The sequence below is a fragment of the Lingula anatina genome, chromosome 1, assembly GCF_051362555.1.
Source record: "Lingula anatina isolate TDL-2025a chromosome 1, LinAna3.0, whole genome shotgun sequence".
NCBI lineage: Eukaryota > Metazoa > Brachiopoda > Lingulata > Lingulida > Lingulidae > Lingula > Lingula anatina.
Window position 1 is genome coordinate 57,341,152 of NC_141767.1, and position 17,507 is coordinate 57,358,658.

The 17,507-nt window shown below is 36.7% G+C and overlaps 2 protein-coding genes across 3 annotated transcripts; both read left to right on the plus strand.

Annotated features, from left to right (window-relative positions):
* The first annotated feature begins 176 nt into the window (after nt 1-176).
* On the plus strand, nt 177-13,233 carry LOC106171456 (uncharacterized). Of its 2 annotated transcripts, XR_001239307.2 has the most exons (10): nt 177-399; nt 3,713-3,825; nt 3,945-4,061; nt 8,087-8,230; nt 8,735-8,898; nt 9,043-9,211; nt 9,747-9,838; nt 10,372-10,442; nt 10,772-10,978; nt 12,641-13,233. XR_001239307.2 is itself a non-coding variant. In XM_013551810.2 (9 exons), exons 1-9 carry the CDS (start codon nt 255-257, stop codon nt 10,885-10,887), a joined length of 1,131 nt encoding a protein of 376 aa, XP_013407264.2. In that variant the 5' UTR covers nt 177-254; the 3' UTR covers nt 10,888-11,925. The 2 variants fall into 2 exon arrangements, 1 of the variants encoding a protein (XP_013407264.2); XM_013551810.2 differs by lacking the exon at nt 12,641-13,233 and having other exon boundaries at nt 10,772-11,925.
* LOC147764817 (uncharacterized) lies at nt 1,661-3,093 on the plus strand. The gene is made up of 2 exons (XM_087000318.1): nt 1,661-2,138; nt 2,681-3,093. The coding sequence occupies exons 1-2, from the start codon at nt 1,943-1,945 to the stop codon at nt 2,785-2,787; spliced, it is 303 nt and encodes a 100-aa protein (XP_086856444.1). The 5' UTR covers nt 1,661-1,942; the 3' UTR covers nt 2,788-3,093.
* Nucleotides 13,234-17,507: the final 4,274 nt, after the last annotated feature.

The following is a 17,507-nucleotide window of genomic DNA, read 5'->3' on the forward strand; positions in this document are numbered from 1 at the left end:
GTGGCGCTATCTGGTGTATGCGCATGAATATATGTGTAAAAGATGTGTTTTTCTTGAGTTATGTGATATTTTGTTGATTTTTAGCTCAGAACATTGGGTGATTAATATAGATTAATATAGATATGTATCTTCAAAGTTTCTTCCATTCTTGTTTCTTAATATGTTTGCTAGTTCCGAACTATTTTCGGCAGGTGCGTGCAGCTTTTAAGTCGCCATTTTGATTAAAAGCGTGTACGAGTGGAAGACGATCAAAAATGAATCAAACAAACCAAATGCCTGGTAATAAGAATGGGGCAAGTGGTCCTCCCATTGACAACGATCTTTTGGAAGTTCTTAAGTTGGAGAGAGAGAGCATTGGTGACACAACATTTCCGAACGCGGCTCGGCTGCTAGACAAAGGTAAGTTTACAAACCGGCGAACTTCAGCCGGCGAAATTTACCTGCTGTATATTCTATAATTAACAAAGAAACCCGTTTCAGAATACTAGTGTTCTATTCTTGGGGCCGATTTTTTCGTTTTTCCATGTTTTTGCTTTTGTTTTCCTATTGGCCTAGAGGGCCAGTTAAAAGAAATAAAACGTTTTGTTGTCCAACAGGGTCAGTCGACATGCAGGGAAATCGAAACTACTGGGCTAAAGCCAAGAAAAAAAGTGCTCTGACGACTCTGTAAATGTATTTTTGTCTTTAAAACTTGAAGTTTTTTGTCACTCATTTGAAAATTCAGTGTCCTAAAATGTGCCTCTTCCAGTATTTCTGCTCTTGAAAAATACAAGGCAACATTTGAAGCGCCCAATTTTAGAACTGTCATAAAGTGCTTTACTCTGTAACAAAAGCAATAATTACAATAATTGTAACAATTCTTATGGTACTTTCTTCACTGGGGTTATCTTGCATTAGTTCAAATCTCATCCTTCTCGCTCACAAAGCATTTTACTCAACAAATAGCAACAAAAGCATCTCTGGAGCTAACTGTAGGAATTGTCTATTCCTCCTGTATTGTGTGGCTTATAGAGAAACTTAGCTTATTTTGCACACACTGACTGCATAGTTGTATTGCTGCAATGGTAGAAAGTATTATGTAGGCCATGTTACAGGAGAACTGGGCTCCGTATCTTGAAAGGTTCGCTATGTTGCGCACGTGCGCAAGCGTCTCGATTCCCGTATATCGAAATAGAATTGGTTATGGAATCAAGACACTTGTGCATGTGCGCAAGCGTCTCGATTCCATGGCCCCGTATATCGAAATAGAATCAGTTATGGAATCAAGACACTTACGCACGTGTGCAACATAGCGAACCTTTCGAGATACGGAGCCCTGGCTTTTCTACTCTCCCCCCCCCCAAGTGATGACCAACCCAGGGGTCGAAATGTTGCTTTCCCGCTTTCCCGTGGGAAAGCTATTGCGAGCTCGGGAAATCTATGTCAAATCTTACTTTCCCGTCCGGTAAATCAATGGAAATGCCCGGGAAATGCAAAAACTTTTCGGGAAAGCGCACTTAGAAGTCCCTTTCCCGAAAAACTGTTACCTATAATGAAATTTATTCCCTGGCACCAAGCCGTCAATTATTTAACCATTTTCCACAAGCTCGACGTAAGTACTCACTCTGAAACTAAGGACGCACGCACGTGACTAGCTAGAATTTGTTACGGGGCCTCCTTTTGAATTTCAAGAGAGTTGTCAATCAAAATCGTCTCGAGGCATTTACATGGGGTATATCTGACTCGTTCCCGATCCCATTTACACAATGTTAAACACAGAAAGGATCAAGGCTGCGCAGCTAGCAGGTATAACATAGAGAAGTACAAACCTACGCAGCTCACGGAAACAAATTAATGTGCGGGAACAAAGTTAACGCAGCGTCCAAGCCTACACAAATAACGGGCACCAAACAGCGTAGTACGGGGAACGAATATCGGTCAGCCATTTGTGCACGATCAGCTGATGCAAGATTCAGGTTGCGCGCATAAGTCGGGCTCAAGTCTAACGGAGGTTGATGGTCAGAAAATAAAGTTCCTCAAGTGGAAAATCAATGACGAAAGCAAGGGAAAAGCAAGCAAACTTGCTAAACAAGACACATGTAAACTTCAAGACACGATAAGAAATGAGGGTGAAGCAGGTGCACATGGCGACGATACAGGTACCAGTAGGCCTACGAGGCTACGTCGTAATAATAATAATAATGTCAAACAAGTTTCATATCTAATGAACTGTAAATTTAATGATAAACAAGACGTTTTTACTTTTCTATTACGTAGTAAACATAAAAATTGCCCTACCTCGTTCTCTTTGCTGAAGACATGATGTATTGAAAAACAAATGGGCCTTTTCACCGACTGAGTTTTTCGGCTCTTCTCAAGAGTTCCACCTGGACTTATTTAATTATTTGATAAGTGATTGAGTTGTTTTTCATTGAACTCCTACCAAACTGATGACCTTTTTAAAGATGTCACGGGTTATTCTAGCCTTTATAATTAAGGACCTAATACCTTTATTCTCTTTACTTTTGAAAATGCAGTGTTTGTAACATCAAAATTTCACTGCACTTCTTCAACTTACCCTTTTCTAATTGGTGTGAAATTGTCTACTATTAAGAAAATGCCCCAAGTTTCAAATGAAATTAAACATTGTGCACACTAGGAACAAGTCCAATTGTTTACTGGTTTGACTTTTACTTTTTAGCTGCCAAAGATGGACCCATGGAGAATATAGACAGTGGCGAGTATGGAGATGAGACAGTTGAAAGGCTTTCAGAACATTTTAGGACACTGGATAATGCTGGCTTTTAAACAAACATGTGCCAGGCTGAATGGCCTCATTAAAAAAATCCATGCTGGAACTTCATGAAAAGGACCAGGACATAGTTGCCTTTTTAAGTAGAATGCTGACTGTACTTAAAGAGATTTACCCTAATATTTGTGCTCTCTTGACCATTGTGATGGTCCTTTCAGTCAGCACAACAGATGCAGCATATGTATTTGGTACTAAGATTTCAGTCACGTTAATGTTGACAAATATATCTAGTTGTTATAAAAAACACTATATATGGATGCCATGTTAGTTTATTTCATATCAATAAACATTCATTTCTCAAAGATATGTTCTTACCTATATAATTCATCATCATATTAAAATAATCTAATTTAATATCAGGGAAATTGGTTTTCATGAATTTGTTGTCAGGGAAAGCTACTTTCTTGCAGGGAAAATAATGTACAAAATCACTTTCCCGGCAGGGAAAGTATGATTTTCTAAACATTTCGACCCCTGCAACCCTGCCTTTGATACTGCAAGGAACAAGGTATTAGTCATCTGTGCATCTATCTAGTAATGCAGATATGAAATCAAGATTGATGTTTGCCTCTTGATGTTTTTCTTAAGGTACTTTGTTATTGAGGATAACCGATGAATTTGTGGTCTTTTTCCTCCCAACACAGTTAAGGGGACAGTTTGTTGACTTAAAGTAGAATGTTCAGCTTGTAAATAGCTTTATGTCAAAAAAAATTGCAAAGGTGGAAGAATATTTGTATTAAAGGGTCTTTGTGCCATGGCTGTTGCAATAGTATGTTTAGTTAACATCATAAATTTTTGTATGATATCAGAAATGTTTGTCATATCAAGTTTATCAATTTACGAAATGAAGGCATTAATAATAAATTGTTAATAATATTTTTATTATTTTTAAGTACAATATTCCCCTTTTTTTTTTTTTAGAAATTGAGCAAGTAAGCAGAGGGAAGCTCTCAGACTTCTTAGATGTTACTTCTGACTCTAAGAAGTGCAAACTGAACTCAAAAGTATACATTCCACACAAAGAATTCCCAAAGGTGAGACAGAAAATTGAACTTCTGCATCAGTTATTTTCATGTTGAATTGTTTTACATTTGAAGTGTCAGAATGATAACCCTTCTCAAATATGTATATGTTAACTGGCTTTTTATTCCAGTTTAACTTTGTTGGGAAGCTTCTAGGACCTAAAGGATTGTCTCTAAAAAGACTTCAGGAAGACACGGGTACAAAAATGTCAATCCTTGGAAAAGGTTCAATGAGAGACAAAAATAAGGTGGGTATTGTCATAACACTTAATATATCTGCAAAAAAAATGATTTTGTTTTATTGTACCACCAGCGTTAGCGCTGGCGGTACACATGGTTTCGGTCCCGTCCGGATCGTTCCGCCGGCTCCGCCGGCTCCGTTGGCTCCGCCGGCTCCGCCGGCTCCGCCGGACGGCTACCGTTACCGCTTCTCCTCCTAGGCGGTAAGGCCCCCCGTACCCATCTCTTGGATTTAGGTCACCTATAATCTCAACTCGTTCCACGTAAAATTTGGGCTTTGTCGGTATTGGGGTCTGGGTGTGGCACTCATTGAAATGCACCCTTGTCCAAAAATGGCAAAATTAAATGCTAATTATCTACCCTACGGAAGGGGTTATGGGAAAAATTTCTACAGAAGGCTTTCCAAAAGTCATATGTGTAGATTTCAAATATGCCCTTGGATTTGACCTTTGACCTTTACTTCAAGGTCAAACGGGCCAAAATTTTCAAAAAAATTAAATTTTTTACGAAAAAAAATTTTTTTGCCCTGTTATTCAGACACCACACAGACTTAACCAATAATATTATTGGAAAGTGTTACCCTTCAGGTCATCCTTCATCTCCGTGAATTTGGGGTCAATCAGTGCATTTTCACCGGAGTAGCGGCCATAAGATGGCGAAACTGAAAACTGTCTCTAATTCGGGAACCGTTAATGCTAGAGACCCATTCTTTTTTGCATTTTGTAGAGCATGTAAAGCCCAACACTGGAGGTGGTCTCCGTTTTTTTGTATTCCGTACGGTTTTCAAGTTATGCTGTATCAGAAAGTACATATTGGTGGTGAAAGCAAAATGTGCAGTACGGTAATGGATAATAAATTTTGAACTCTGGAAAAATAAAACATAAGGCTTGGCAAAGCAGACAACTTGTGGTCAAAAATGACATTATTTCATCAAATTTGAACTTCTGGAACTTCAGAGCACCTCCCATTTCAAGAATTTTGACCAAAATGACCTTTTCTTTATTTTAATTAATTTTTGCTGTAGGAAATTTATGGCACATTAAGGTAATTCCAAAATTATAACATTTAGTCCCTTATATCTCCAAAACTGGCAGAGATAGGTCCATAGTTACTATTGAAGTTGAATAGGAAGTCATATACTGGCAATCTTACTGTGACCTTGAAATTGACCTTTGACCTACTTTTCACCATGAACTGAACTTTGCAAATTTTGCTTCCCTTTTATCTCCAAAACTGGCAGAGATAGGTCCATAGTTACTATTGAAGTTGAATAGGAAGTCATATACTGGCAATCTAAATGTGACCTTGAAATTGACCTTTGACCTACTTTTCACCATGAATTGAACTTTGCAAATTTTGCTTCCCTTTTATCTCCAAAACTGGCAGAGATAGGTCCATAGTTACTATTGAAGTTGAATAGGAAGTCATATACTGGCAATCTAAATGTGACCTTGAAATTGACCTTTGACCTACTTTTCACCATGAATTGAACTTTGCAAATTTTGCTTCCCTTTTATCTCCAAAACTGGCAGAGATAGGTCCATAGTTTCTATTGAGCTTGAATATGAAGTCATATACTGACAATCTAAATGTGACCTTGAAATTGACCTTTGACCTACTTTTCACCTTGAACTGAACTTTGCAAATTTTGCTTCCCTTTTATCTCCAAAACTGGCAGAGATAGGTCCATAATTACTATTGAACTTGAATAGGTCGTCATATACTGGCAATCTTACTGTGACCTTGAAATTGACCTTTGACCTACTTTTCATCATGAACTGAACTTTGCAAATTTTGCTTCCCTTTTATCTCCAAAACTGGCAGAGATAGGTCCATAGTTTCTATTGAAGTTGAATAGGAAGTCATATACTGGCAATCTAAATGTGACCTTGAAATTGACCTTTGACCTACTTTTCACCATGAATTGAACTTTGCAAATTTTGCTTCCCTTTTATCTCCAAAACTGGCAGAGATAGGTCCATAGTTACTATTGTATTGAATAGGAAGTCATATACCGGCAATCTTACTGTGACCTTCAAATTGACCTTTAACCTACTTTTCACCATGAATTGAACTTTGCAAATTTTGCTTCCCTTTTATCTCCAAAACTGGCAGAGATAGGTCCATAGTTACTATTGAAGTTGAATAGGAAGTCATATACTGGCAATCTAAATGTGACCTTAAAATTGACCTTTGACCTACTTTTCACCATGAACTGAACTTTGTAAATTTTGCTTCCTTTTTATCTCCAAATTTACGCTGTATCAAAAAGTACATATTGGTGGTGAAAGCAAAATGTGCAGTACGGTAATGGATAATTAATTTTGAACTCCAGAAAAACAAAACAGAAGGCTTGGCAAAGCAGGCAACTTGTGGTCAAAAATGACATTGTTTCATCAAATTAGAACATCTGGAACCTCAGAGCACCTCCCATTTCAAGAATTTTGACCAAAATGACCTTTTCTTTATTTTGATTAATTTTTTCTGTAGGAAATTTATGGCACATTATGGTAACTCCAAAATTATAACATTTAGTCCCTTATATCTCCAAAACTGGCAGAGATAGGTCCATAGTTACTATTGAAGTTGAATAGGAAGTCATATACTGGCAATCTTACTGTGACCTTGAAATTGACCTTTGACCTACTTTTTACCATGAACTGAACTTTGCAAATTTTGCTTCCCTTTTATCTCCAAAACGTGCAGAGATAGGTCCATAGTTACTATTGAACTTGAATATGAAGTCATATACTGACAATCTAAATGTGACCTTGAAATTGACCTTTGACCTACTTTTCACCATGAACTGAACTTTGCAAATTTTGCTTCCCTTTTATCTCCAAAACTGGCAGAGATAGGTCCATAATTACTATTGAACTTGAATGGGAAGTCATATACTGGCAATCTTACTGTGACCTTGAAATTGACCTTTGACCTACTTTTCATCACATGAACTTTGCAAATTTTGCTTCCCTTTTTATTTCCAAAACTGGCAGAGATAGGTCCATAGTTACTATTGAGGTTGAATAGGAAGTCATATACTGGCAATCTTACTGTGACCTTGAAATTGACCTTTGACCTACTTTTCACCATAAATTGAACTTTGCAAACTTTGCTTCCCTTTTATCTCCAAAACTGGCAGAGATAGGTCCATAGTTACTGTTGTATTGAATAGGAAGTCATACTGGCAATCTGAATGTGACCTTGAAATTGACCTTTGACCTACTTTTCACCATGAACTGAACTTTGCAAATTTTGCTTCCCTTTTATCTCCAAATTTACGCTGTATCAAAAAGTACATATTGGTGGTGAAAGCAAAATGTGCAGTACGGTAATGGATAATTAATTTTGAACTCCAGAAAAATAAAACATAAGGCTTGGCAAAGCAGGCAACTTGTGGTCAAAAATGACATTATTTCATCAAATTAGAACATCTGGAACTTCAGAGCACCTCCCATTTCAAGAATTTTGACCAAAATGACCTTTTCTTTATTTTAATTAATTTTTTCTGTAGGAAATTTATAGCACATTATGGTAACTGCAAAATTATAACATTTAGTCCCTTATATCTCCAAAACTGGCAGAGATAGGTCCATAGTTACTATTGAAGTTGAATAGAAAGTCATATACTGACCATTTTTAATTATATTTTTTTGTATATTTTGAGAACTCCTGTTGATTGCATTTTATAGAGCTTGTCAAGCACAAGACTGGTGATGGTGTCCCTTTTTGGAGGGGGGGGGTCCATACGAATGCGCTTACTCCAGCTGGTGGTACAATATCCGGAGGCGGTATCGCCTCTCTGATCCTCTAGTTTTATTTATTATTTATTTTATTTTATTATTTTTTTATTTTTATTTATTTATTTTATTTATTTATTTATTTATTTTTTTTTTGGGGGGGGGGGGGGGGGGGGGACTGCAATCTAAACATGATATCCATGGAAGACCAATATTACTTCAGCCTTCAAGAGACTTAACAAAGAGGAGTGAAAAGAACGAGATTTCTTTTAACTCTAAAAACATTATTTTAGGAGGAAGAGTGCCGGAAAGAGGGTGGCAAGTACGCACATTTGAATGAAGAACTCCATGTGTTGGTGGAGGTGTTTGCTCCTCCTGCAGAAGCTTACTCTAGACTGTCACATGCTATGGCTGAACTAAGGAAGTACTTAACCCCAGTAAGTACCACCTTTTTGCCAGTATATGACATTTCTAAAACTAACCTGATCTTTTTATGGATTTAGAAAACATAATTGTTATTATTCATAGGCATAAATTACTTTGGCTGGGGGTTATTGGGGCTAGGTGCATCAGGGCAATAATGATGACAGTGTGACTGAAAAAGTGGCAAAACAAATATTGGCTGTTTCCTCTCGGTTATGTTGTATAAGACTCCATTCCCACAGATTTTAGATCGATCTATCCCTGTGGGGAGTCTCACTAGATTACTGTCAGCTTAGCCGGCTTAAGCGTCTGTCCCGCGGACTATATGCTGTAAGGGGGTAATTAACTGTCGTGCACGCTCAGCTGACTGCGTGAACCCCCAGGGATGGAACGATCTAAATCTCTGGGAATGCACTCTAAGAATCTAGTATGGCTCTGGACCTATGCCATGAAACAAAATTCATGATTTTTGCTGTGTATAGCAAGGCAATTTTATGATCTTTATATTTTAATTGCAGGAATACAATGATGAGATCCGACAGGAACAGTTCCAGGAGCTGATGAACTTGGGTGACCCAGGCAGTGCCGGGGCTCCAAGAGGAAGAGGGGGAAGAGGACGTGGCATGCCTGGTGGACCAGCCCCCAGGGGAAGAGGGGCTATGGGTGGGGGTCCATTGGGAAGGTGATTAGAGACAGGATATCTCGGACGTTGGAAATGTTAAAAATTTTAATAGCCAGTTTAGTAATGAAAAATTGCCAAAATTAGTAACTATTTTAAGTATTAAATGTCAAAAAAAGGCCATAGCAATTTCCTGTCTATTTTTAGGGGAAGTGCAATGGGGCGTGGTGGTATACCTGCTGGCCGTGGGGCGTCACGAGGGGGATTGTTGTCTGGGCGTGGTGCGATGGGTGGGGGTATGGTGCCTCCACCAGCACCTACACCATTAGTTGGAAGAGGAGCCCTTGCTAGAGAGCCAGACTATGATGATGGTTATGTGAGTAGATTCCTTCGGCCAGTACATTTGTTAACACCATAACTGGATCTTTACTGCTTAATTTCTGTATATGTGCTCAATTTGCCAGTTTTCTCTCACTAGCTTCAGATTGGAGAATCATAAAATGTCTTCCTAATTTACATGTAAATGAAACACAGAAATTTATGATTATCAACAGAAATCCTCATTGCCATAGATATCAGCAGTTTGTTGCATACTTAACCCTTATTCAATTCTATTATATGCCTTAAATAAACTTTATTTCTTGAACTAGTGCACAATGTCCATAGAAGATTTTGCCTTTAAATTTGATATGTAATAAACTGCTTCACAATATGGTATTTTGAACAAAGAAGTCAAAACCTCATTAGAAACTTAGTAGTTACCAGTGGACTTATATGTAGTTTCATTTCAAATATTTTTAGAAAATAATATATTAACTATGATAAATGATAGTATTGTTGTTTCTTTCAGATATTTGTTGGTTAATTGAAGGCTGGTTGTTATCATTCAACAAGATAATTCTGTTTTTTAGGGTGCTGGTTATGATGATGCCTATGGAGAAAGCAGCTACAGTGCAGGGGGAAGAGATGCTTATGAGGAGGATTACTCTGCAGGAGGTGCAAGGTTAGTTGCAAGCTTGGAATTGAGAGGAATTACTGTATTTCACATCAAGAGGAATCTTTCCATGTGTTGACATCTATTTCATTATGTTATGGCTAAAACCAAGGTGTGCTTGCTGTATTCTTTGCATGATGCTCCTGGTCCTGGTCAGGTGTTTTACCTGTCTTTCCAGTGGTTACACCTTGGTCTTCTCAGCCTATACTGACAACAAGATCATAGTGCTGCCAGGAGACTCTGTGCTCAAGGCTGTCTCCAATCTCTGTGACATTGTCATTATATAACCAAAATGTTAAATCCTCATATATTAGTTACATAGGTTATGGTTAATAACAGTACTTCAATAAAGGTGAAGTGTTCTGTGGCCAATGGATTAAGAGTAAATGCGTGACATAAGACAACATTGTTGAATGTTTAATGTGCACTTGACATTTTGACATGGTGATTTATACAGTATTGTTTTGTACCTATTTTCAGTGATTCACAAAATGTTGACTATCCAAAATTAAATTTAATTTTCTGTGTTAAAAAATTTTCAGTGACACACAGTACTTTGATTATGGACATGGGTCTACTGCAACAAGGGACAGATATGATGATGCAGGATATGGTGAGCCAGACAGGAATTTTATACAGTGCATGTTTTGATTATATAAATTTATCAGTTATGTAGTTGGGTCATGGTCAGTTAATTTTTAATAGGTTCTAAGTATATGAGAAAACATGTTAGTCAATATTTGGATGGCTTACTGCCTATTTTGAGCATGGGAATGTCCAGTGGTTATAGCCCCTTTACTGTAACCAAGTGAACACATGATTTTTTTCCCTTCAAGATATTTCCTTTTATACATGCTATTTCTATAATTCTGGATCCAGTGAACACTGCAGTATATATTTGCCAACAATATTTCAGCGGACTTTATGACATTTCACTTCTAGGTGATTCATGGGGATCTGGAAGCCTAGGAGGTGGTCGTGGTAGTGGTAGCACATACAAAGCTCCAACAAGTCTTAGAGCAGCACCAAGGCAACACCCATATGGGCGGGGTTACTAAAGCTGGCAGCCCATGTTTGGCACCTGCCTGTGGACCTGTGTCAGCTATTGAAGACTACCCAGGAAGCTTTGTTGGCAATGGCACATCAGAGGTAGCCTAGTCCACACACACAATTGGCAGTCAAAAATAGTATATAATAATATGTAACAATGGTCACACCTTAAACTCCAATTAGACTGAAAAAAATAATAGCCCTGAAGAACACTCATAACTTCAATTTGAAAAACTGATGTGTGCACAGAAAAACTGCCCATGATGTCTTTAGTTTTAAAACTTGAACAGTATAATCAAATATCTTGTAAAAAAAAAAACTTTCAAGTAATGGCCTTTTATCATCATTATCAGCATGGCCAGGGTTGAGCCTTTTAACATATGGTGTGACTTTCTAGGAAATCCTAGTTTATTTTTATGTAAATGTATTTTCGTAGCTTTGTAAAAAAGAAAAATAAGCTCTTTTTTGCTGAAAAATATGAGTAGATTGAAGTATCATATGAAAAATCAGAATGAGTAATGTATGTTGGGATGTTTTCAAGAAAGTGAATACAATTAATGAATATCCATTTGTATATAAGCCAGTTGCACTCAAACTTGTAAAATGTTTTCCATTGAAATATATCAATTAGAAATTTATAAAGCAAAATATATATGATGCAAAGCAGTTGATCAGTAGACGTTCTGTCAGCTGCATTATATTAATCGCCAGGTTTACAGTGTTGCCACAAAGCTGCATAAAAAAAAAAAGAAATTAATGATTTAATGTCATTTTTTAAATAACCATGCATCAAATAACATTTTTTAAATGAGTTAATGAGGTCCGTCTTTGTTTTACTAGACCCTAGCATGTGCAAAGGGGCTTGATTTTAATGTAAATGCACCTGATTGCAGTACTTTGATATGTTTGTACAAAAAATATATTTGTCCTCATGGTCGTTTAAAATTAAGGTGTAAAATCAAACGTGGCAACACTGATAAATGCTAGGCTAGTGTTTATGTAATATGCTTCGATTAAATGTGTACAAATAAACAAAAACCTAATTACTTTTGTTTGTTAACAGGAATGATTCCACAAGATGCTGAGAGTTAACTTGAATGGCTTTAAATGTTAAGTTCTGAACTCGTGTAGGGATCCTTATCCTCTAAACATTTCATAACTCATTAGTTTGGTTACTATAAACAATGTAAACAACAATACTATAAACAATTTTTAATTTAAGAATCTGGCATTTTATGAAGTTAAAAATTTTTTTAATCTTTGTATTCTTTAATTATCTGAATGTAAATGGTGTCAGAACTACATAGCAACAAACTGAACTTGTATCTGACTTGACAACACTACTAGTTGAGGTACCAATTTTAATTTTCTAAATACACACTGAAAGAGAAAAGAAAAAACAAACAAACAAAAAAAAGATGATGATAGAAATGTAAACCTCCAGTAAGCAGCAGACAGACATCCCAGATTTAATGCTGTCCAGGTAACGTAACTAGTAATGTCCAGAAATTGAAGCAAAATGTTTACATGATTTCAAGCAACATCGGCTTCTGGTTATTGTTCAAGATGAGGATTGACTATTTGCTTGAAGGTTTGCTCTAATGCTAATTAAGAAGTTGTGAAATTAAAATTACATCATTTTTTTAATATTCAATTTCTTATAATTTGGACTAATGGTGGGTTATCTTTTTATACAATAATTTAATGGTGTGCACTACTGTTGTTAATTTTATGTCTAACCTTTTCTTTTTCCAATTTTAGGGTCCATAAATTCTTTTCCCTTGTGAGATGGAAATGTGACTCCTGTCACCACATGGCCTACGCTGGTGTGACCCACTTGTCTGGGAGATCTTGACATCAATGCCAAAAAAACTTGCAAACTGTGATGCATGAGACTGGATGATGTTGATGCATTGAATGTATTACGTCTTTCAAACTGCGCTGTAATAAGATCGATGCAGTTTTACATTTTGGGTGCCCAGAATTGATAACTTTTCCTTTCTATAGAATTTTAACAAATTTTAGTGTAAATCCATACAAAATTGATAAGTGGACAAAATTTTTCGTCCAGTATAATGTGGGCAATTTTAGAACAAAAAAGCAACAGTATTACTAAGCTCTTCCTAGGGTTTGATCTATTGTTAATTTCTCCCACTTTCAAACTTCATGTCCACTGCTTTATTTATTATTACTTATTTTTTTCCATTTACAAATTACAAGAGTAGGGAAAATTCATGGGAAAAAATACCCTCGTCTACCAACATCAATTTTTTTCTAGGCTAATGTAAACTTTAATGTAAAAACTATATATTTTTATTTTTGATATTTTTACAAGTAAAAGTCCTTTAAACTGTTGTGTTTGTGCTTTTGTTATACATTTGGTGTGTGTTTGTGGCTTGTTCAAGATTTTCTTGTACCAACATTCAAGAAGAAGGAACACTTGACAAAGGGGCTCTCTGTACTAGATGTCGGCCGAGTGTTAGTTACATGCAAAGATTATTGCTGGACGAAGTTTTTTTTTAACTGCCTGACATAGTCCAGCCTGATTGCTTACAAATGCAATTTCATGCACATCTTCCCTTAATGAAAACATAACGTGGAACATAAACTACAGGGCCCAGTTTTATAAAGGACGTTTAGCACTAACCAGTGGTTAAATTCTCCTAACGCCCATTAACTAAAAGATGGTTAAAATTGTGTTTCATAAACGGCGTTTAAATAGCCGGTTAGTTAACAGTCCAGTGTTTAACAGGATATAATATTTAAAGGTCAGTTAACTAACCGGCTGTTTAAACTCTGCTTATGAAACACAATTTCAACCGTCGTTTAGTTAACGGGTGTTAGGAGAATTTATCCACTGGTTAGTGCTGAACGTCCTTTATGAAACTGGGCCCAGATGTTTAAGTATGGTTGTGATGCCAATATAAAGCTCAAGTGGAACTAGCTGTGTTGTCACATGCAGCAAGAACTGTGTCACAATGTGGTATATTTTAACAATAATAATAATAAATTATTGAGCACAATAATGTTATTGCATTTATAAGCTCTCTGGCTTCTAAAAGAAGGATCAACACAATGTAAGTACACAAAAAGACACTAATAGGTGGACAAGACCTCTGATAATGCTTGTTTGACACAAGTCATTTTAACATAACCTTACTCAAAACTTCTACAGCAGTCACCCTGCGAAAAGGATAGATTTTAAGAAATTGTGTAAAGTTGTCTAACCTTGTCTACTTAACCCTGCAAGTTTTAATGGGATTATTGGGAATAAGTTGTGGCAAAGATTATCAAGAGGGCTTTGTCATGCCCTACGTTCCAAAGCTTAGTCGTGGTGCATCGCATCATGGACAACATTTAACTAAATGAAATAATTTACAAAAAATGTTACATAAAATCATGCAAATAAAGTTTTTCATAACTAGCGTGTGTTAGGTTTGATCCATTCGCCGAGTCGCTGATGACAGCAAGTGGATCGCAGTGGTGGATTTACAGGGGGGTTCTGGCTCCCCCCCTTCGATTTCTGGTCCCCTCTTGAAATTAGAATTTTGACTTGCTGAATTATAGTTCTAAACCGTACCAAAATGGCACCGTTCGACCTCTAAAATACCAAAAATTTTCGGCGCTCTTGAGCGGACCCCCCCCCCCCCCCTTCAAATAATCCTGGATCGCACTTGAAATTACCACCTGCAGGATTTATTCAATAGTCATTAGAGTAAACGTGCAACTGATACATTAAAAACCCTTAAGATATTTAACAATGCCTGTGATACATACATAAAGAAAGTGTATAACACTGTCTCCATGCCCCTTGTTCATCGTTTGATAGGATTGTGCTAGATGAGATTTGCACAATCGGGACAAGTCGCTTATCCCCAGGATTTACTTGCATTATGGTCCGCATAAGCGTTTTATAGGTTTGGGTAGCTACTAAAAATCAATGAAAAATGTGAAACAAGAGAGCTCGTTTCTACTATGGTTATACAAACTTTTTTTTTTTGAAAGAAAATATAAAATTTGCAATATAAAAAAATCTCGTTACTCCCTTATGAATGGGCATGCTGTAGATAACAATAATTGCTTGGTTGGAAGGCCACACAAAATGCTCAGTCATGAACAGACAGAGATAGGAGTTGCGACAGAAGTCATTAAGCCTACAATACAGTGAACAGGCTGGTGATTTGTCGAAAGGTTTTCCAGAACACTTCAGTAACCATAAATAGTACGGAACCTTGTAAAATGGTGTAACCGAGCTCATATATCTTTGGACAGTGCCTTCCAACAATGGGATGCTGATAACAATGTTAAAATATTGCAGTGGTATCACAAGACAAATAATAGGAAGAACGACACTGATTATGTAGGATGGCATCGATATGATAGATGGCCTAAATGTGGACATGATACACCCTAGATTACAATGTACTAAATGTGTTTTCACCCAAATAAGAGAATAAAATAAATAATTGAGGATGTAGTTTCATAAATAGAATATTACATAATACAAACCAATCGAACTTAAGATTTCACATTTGCTAGTATAGCAAATGATAATAATAATAGTAAATAAAATAATAATAGTAATAATAATGATAATGATGATGTCCGTATAGCTTGGGCAGATAATTTGGATTCTTAGGCAGGTTCTAACAGGCAAACTAACATCTGACCATGAAATACATGTTGTAGGCAAAATTTCGATGTAGACTATATGACGTCCTAGGTTGGAGCTTCTGGCGTTACTTTCCTTGTACTGTATTAAATTTGGTAATGAATTCAAAGGTGTCATACAAAGTCAAGAAAAAAGCATCATTGCCGTACACTGTCATACATGTATATACATGCAAACCTATTTTAATAATAATTAAAATTGATCTACATACCAGCAGTCATTATTATTAACAAGAGACGGTTTTTGTTGACATCTTTAATAGCTGAAAGCCAGTTTCTTTTTTCCTGTTTCTTTCTTAGAATATAAGAAATACAAAGAAATTATTATGCATCATTAAATACAATGTTTCTTCCGAGGTGGAGTGAAAATTAAATGTCGTGTAAGTGTAGTCTTAATTCCGAAATGTTTTATACAGTGTGTGGTTGGTTAACCACAACCTCTTTACCCCATATCGCATCGAGCTTTTCTACTCATGATACAAAACTGCGAAGTAGTCATCATTTGACAAATATGCGTACAGGAAAATCAGAGTTTACCGTATCCTTATTCAATAAACCATTTTAACACAGTCCCCATCCCTCAAGAAAAAAGACACCCTCTGCTAAAAGATGCTAATTATTAACCGCGAAACAAAAAGTGCCGTGCTCAGTAAACATGGGTATGAATAAACATTGTAAAGACAATTGTTGACGTTCCTAACATTAAACTGTAAGCTAGTGTGGTTCTCTGTCAGGTGCGTGGTCCGATATGCGTGACAGTGTCACTTAAAGCTGCCCAGGTGTACTACAGACTTGGTGGCGGGGCTGTGGTGATAAACATGACAGGGCCGTAAAATGCAGGTTTCGTTCCCACACTTAACTCGACACTAACAAAGTTATACACCACATAGCAAGCTTACGCAATCTTATTTGTTTTGATCCTTCTCATGTATCATTGACAAAATGGAGACACAACAACGTATTTTATACGTATCTTCGTTCAGCTGTGCACGGTGAGGATCTGTATAACACTTGAAGTTTAATTTAAACAACTACCAAGTAATTTACGGTAGTGAGGAAAGGACACGTGCATAGATACGGCGTGTAAAGGAATGCGGAGGTGTCCACGTGCAAAGCTGGGGAGATAACACCTCTGTATAGATTGACCAGGACGCCGCAGGTGGGCTGCAGACTCAGTGGCGCCGGGATAATGACACCCAACACTTCAAATAAAACATCCGACGATTTGTTGGGAGATGGGGGGGGGGGGGGGGGATATTGGGGGGGGGGGGTAAATTTATGTGCAGACTTAAATTAAGTGGGTTTTTTTCAGCATAAAAAACGTTGGCTTTCGAGTAAAGTGGTAACTTGTTTAAAGGGATTATGTCAGATTGCGATACTATCACTTCGTGGCGTTAGATATTGACTTTTAATATTTCCATAAAATATGTTCATTATATTAGTAATCGGCAATAGAGACAATATTATATAGAAATTGCTTAATTATTTGACATCTTTAAACCCATAAGTGTAATGAAACCACCTTACTAAATAAGAAAGTAGATTTATTTGTGACTACACCTACCTCGAGTGTTGCATTTTATTAATATATCACATAATATTGAATAATCATTATCTTCAAGAATGGTATGACTGATAATCTTGCGCAAAGGAGTCAAACAGAAACAATAAACAATCATTTATTCGATATCTACTGTTTCTGAAATGATCATCTAATCCCCTGACTGCTACATACAAAAAAAAGGATTTCCTAACATTCATTGTATAAAATGAACAAAATATCTTTGTAAATTAGTGCGTTATATATCTATTATATGACGTTTTTCTTTCATTTTGTCCGTTTATTGTTAAGATTCTTTTGATAATAACCGCATTCAAAAGATGACCAAGCATAATGTACTCCCGCAGCACACCTCAAGCCGTACGTTGTTGTTGTCAAAATGCGTGGTTCACGTAA

What these genes read in the sequence shown, in the direction of transcription:
- LOC106171456 (XM_013551810.2), top strand. Translation starts at nt 255, where the DNA reads ATGAATCAAACAAACCAAATGCCTGGTAATAAGAATGGGGCAAGTGGT. An exon ending in GGCTCGGCTGCTAGACAAAG is followed by an intron (nt 400 to 3,712) that starts GTAAGTTTACAA and finishes TTTTTTTTTTAG; the next exon opens with AAATTGAGCAAGTAAGCAGA. An exon ending in TAAGGAAGTACTTAACCCCA is followed by an intron (nt 8,231 to 8,734) that starts GTAAGTACCACC and finishes TTTTAATTGCAG; the next exon opens with GAATACAATGATGAGATCCG.
- LOC147764817 (XM_087000318.1), top strand. Translation starts at nt 1,943, where the DNA reads ATGCAAGATTCAGGTTGCGCGCATAAGTCGGGCTCAAGTCTAACGGAG. An exon ending in TGCACATGGCGACGATACAG is followed by an intron (nt 2,139 to 2,680) that starts GTACCAGTAGGC and finishes TTTACTTTTTAG; the next exon opens with CTGCCAAAGATGGACCCATG.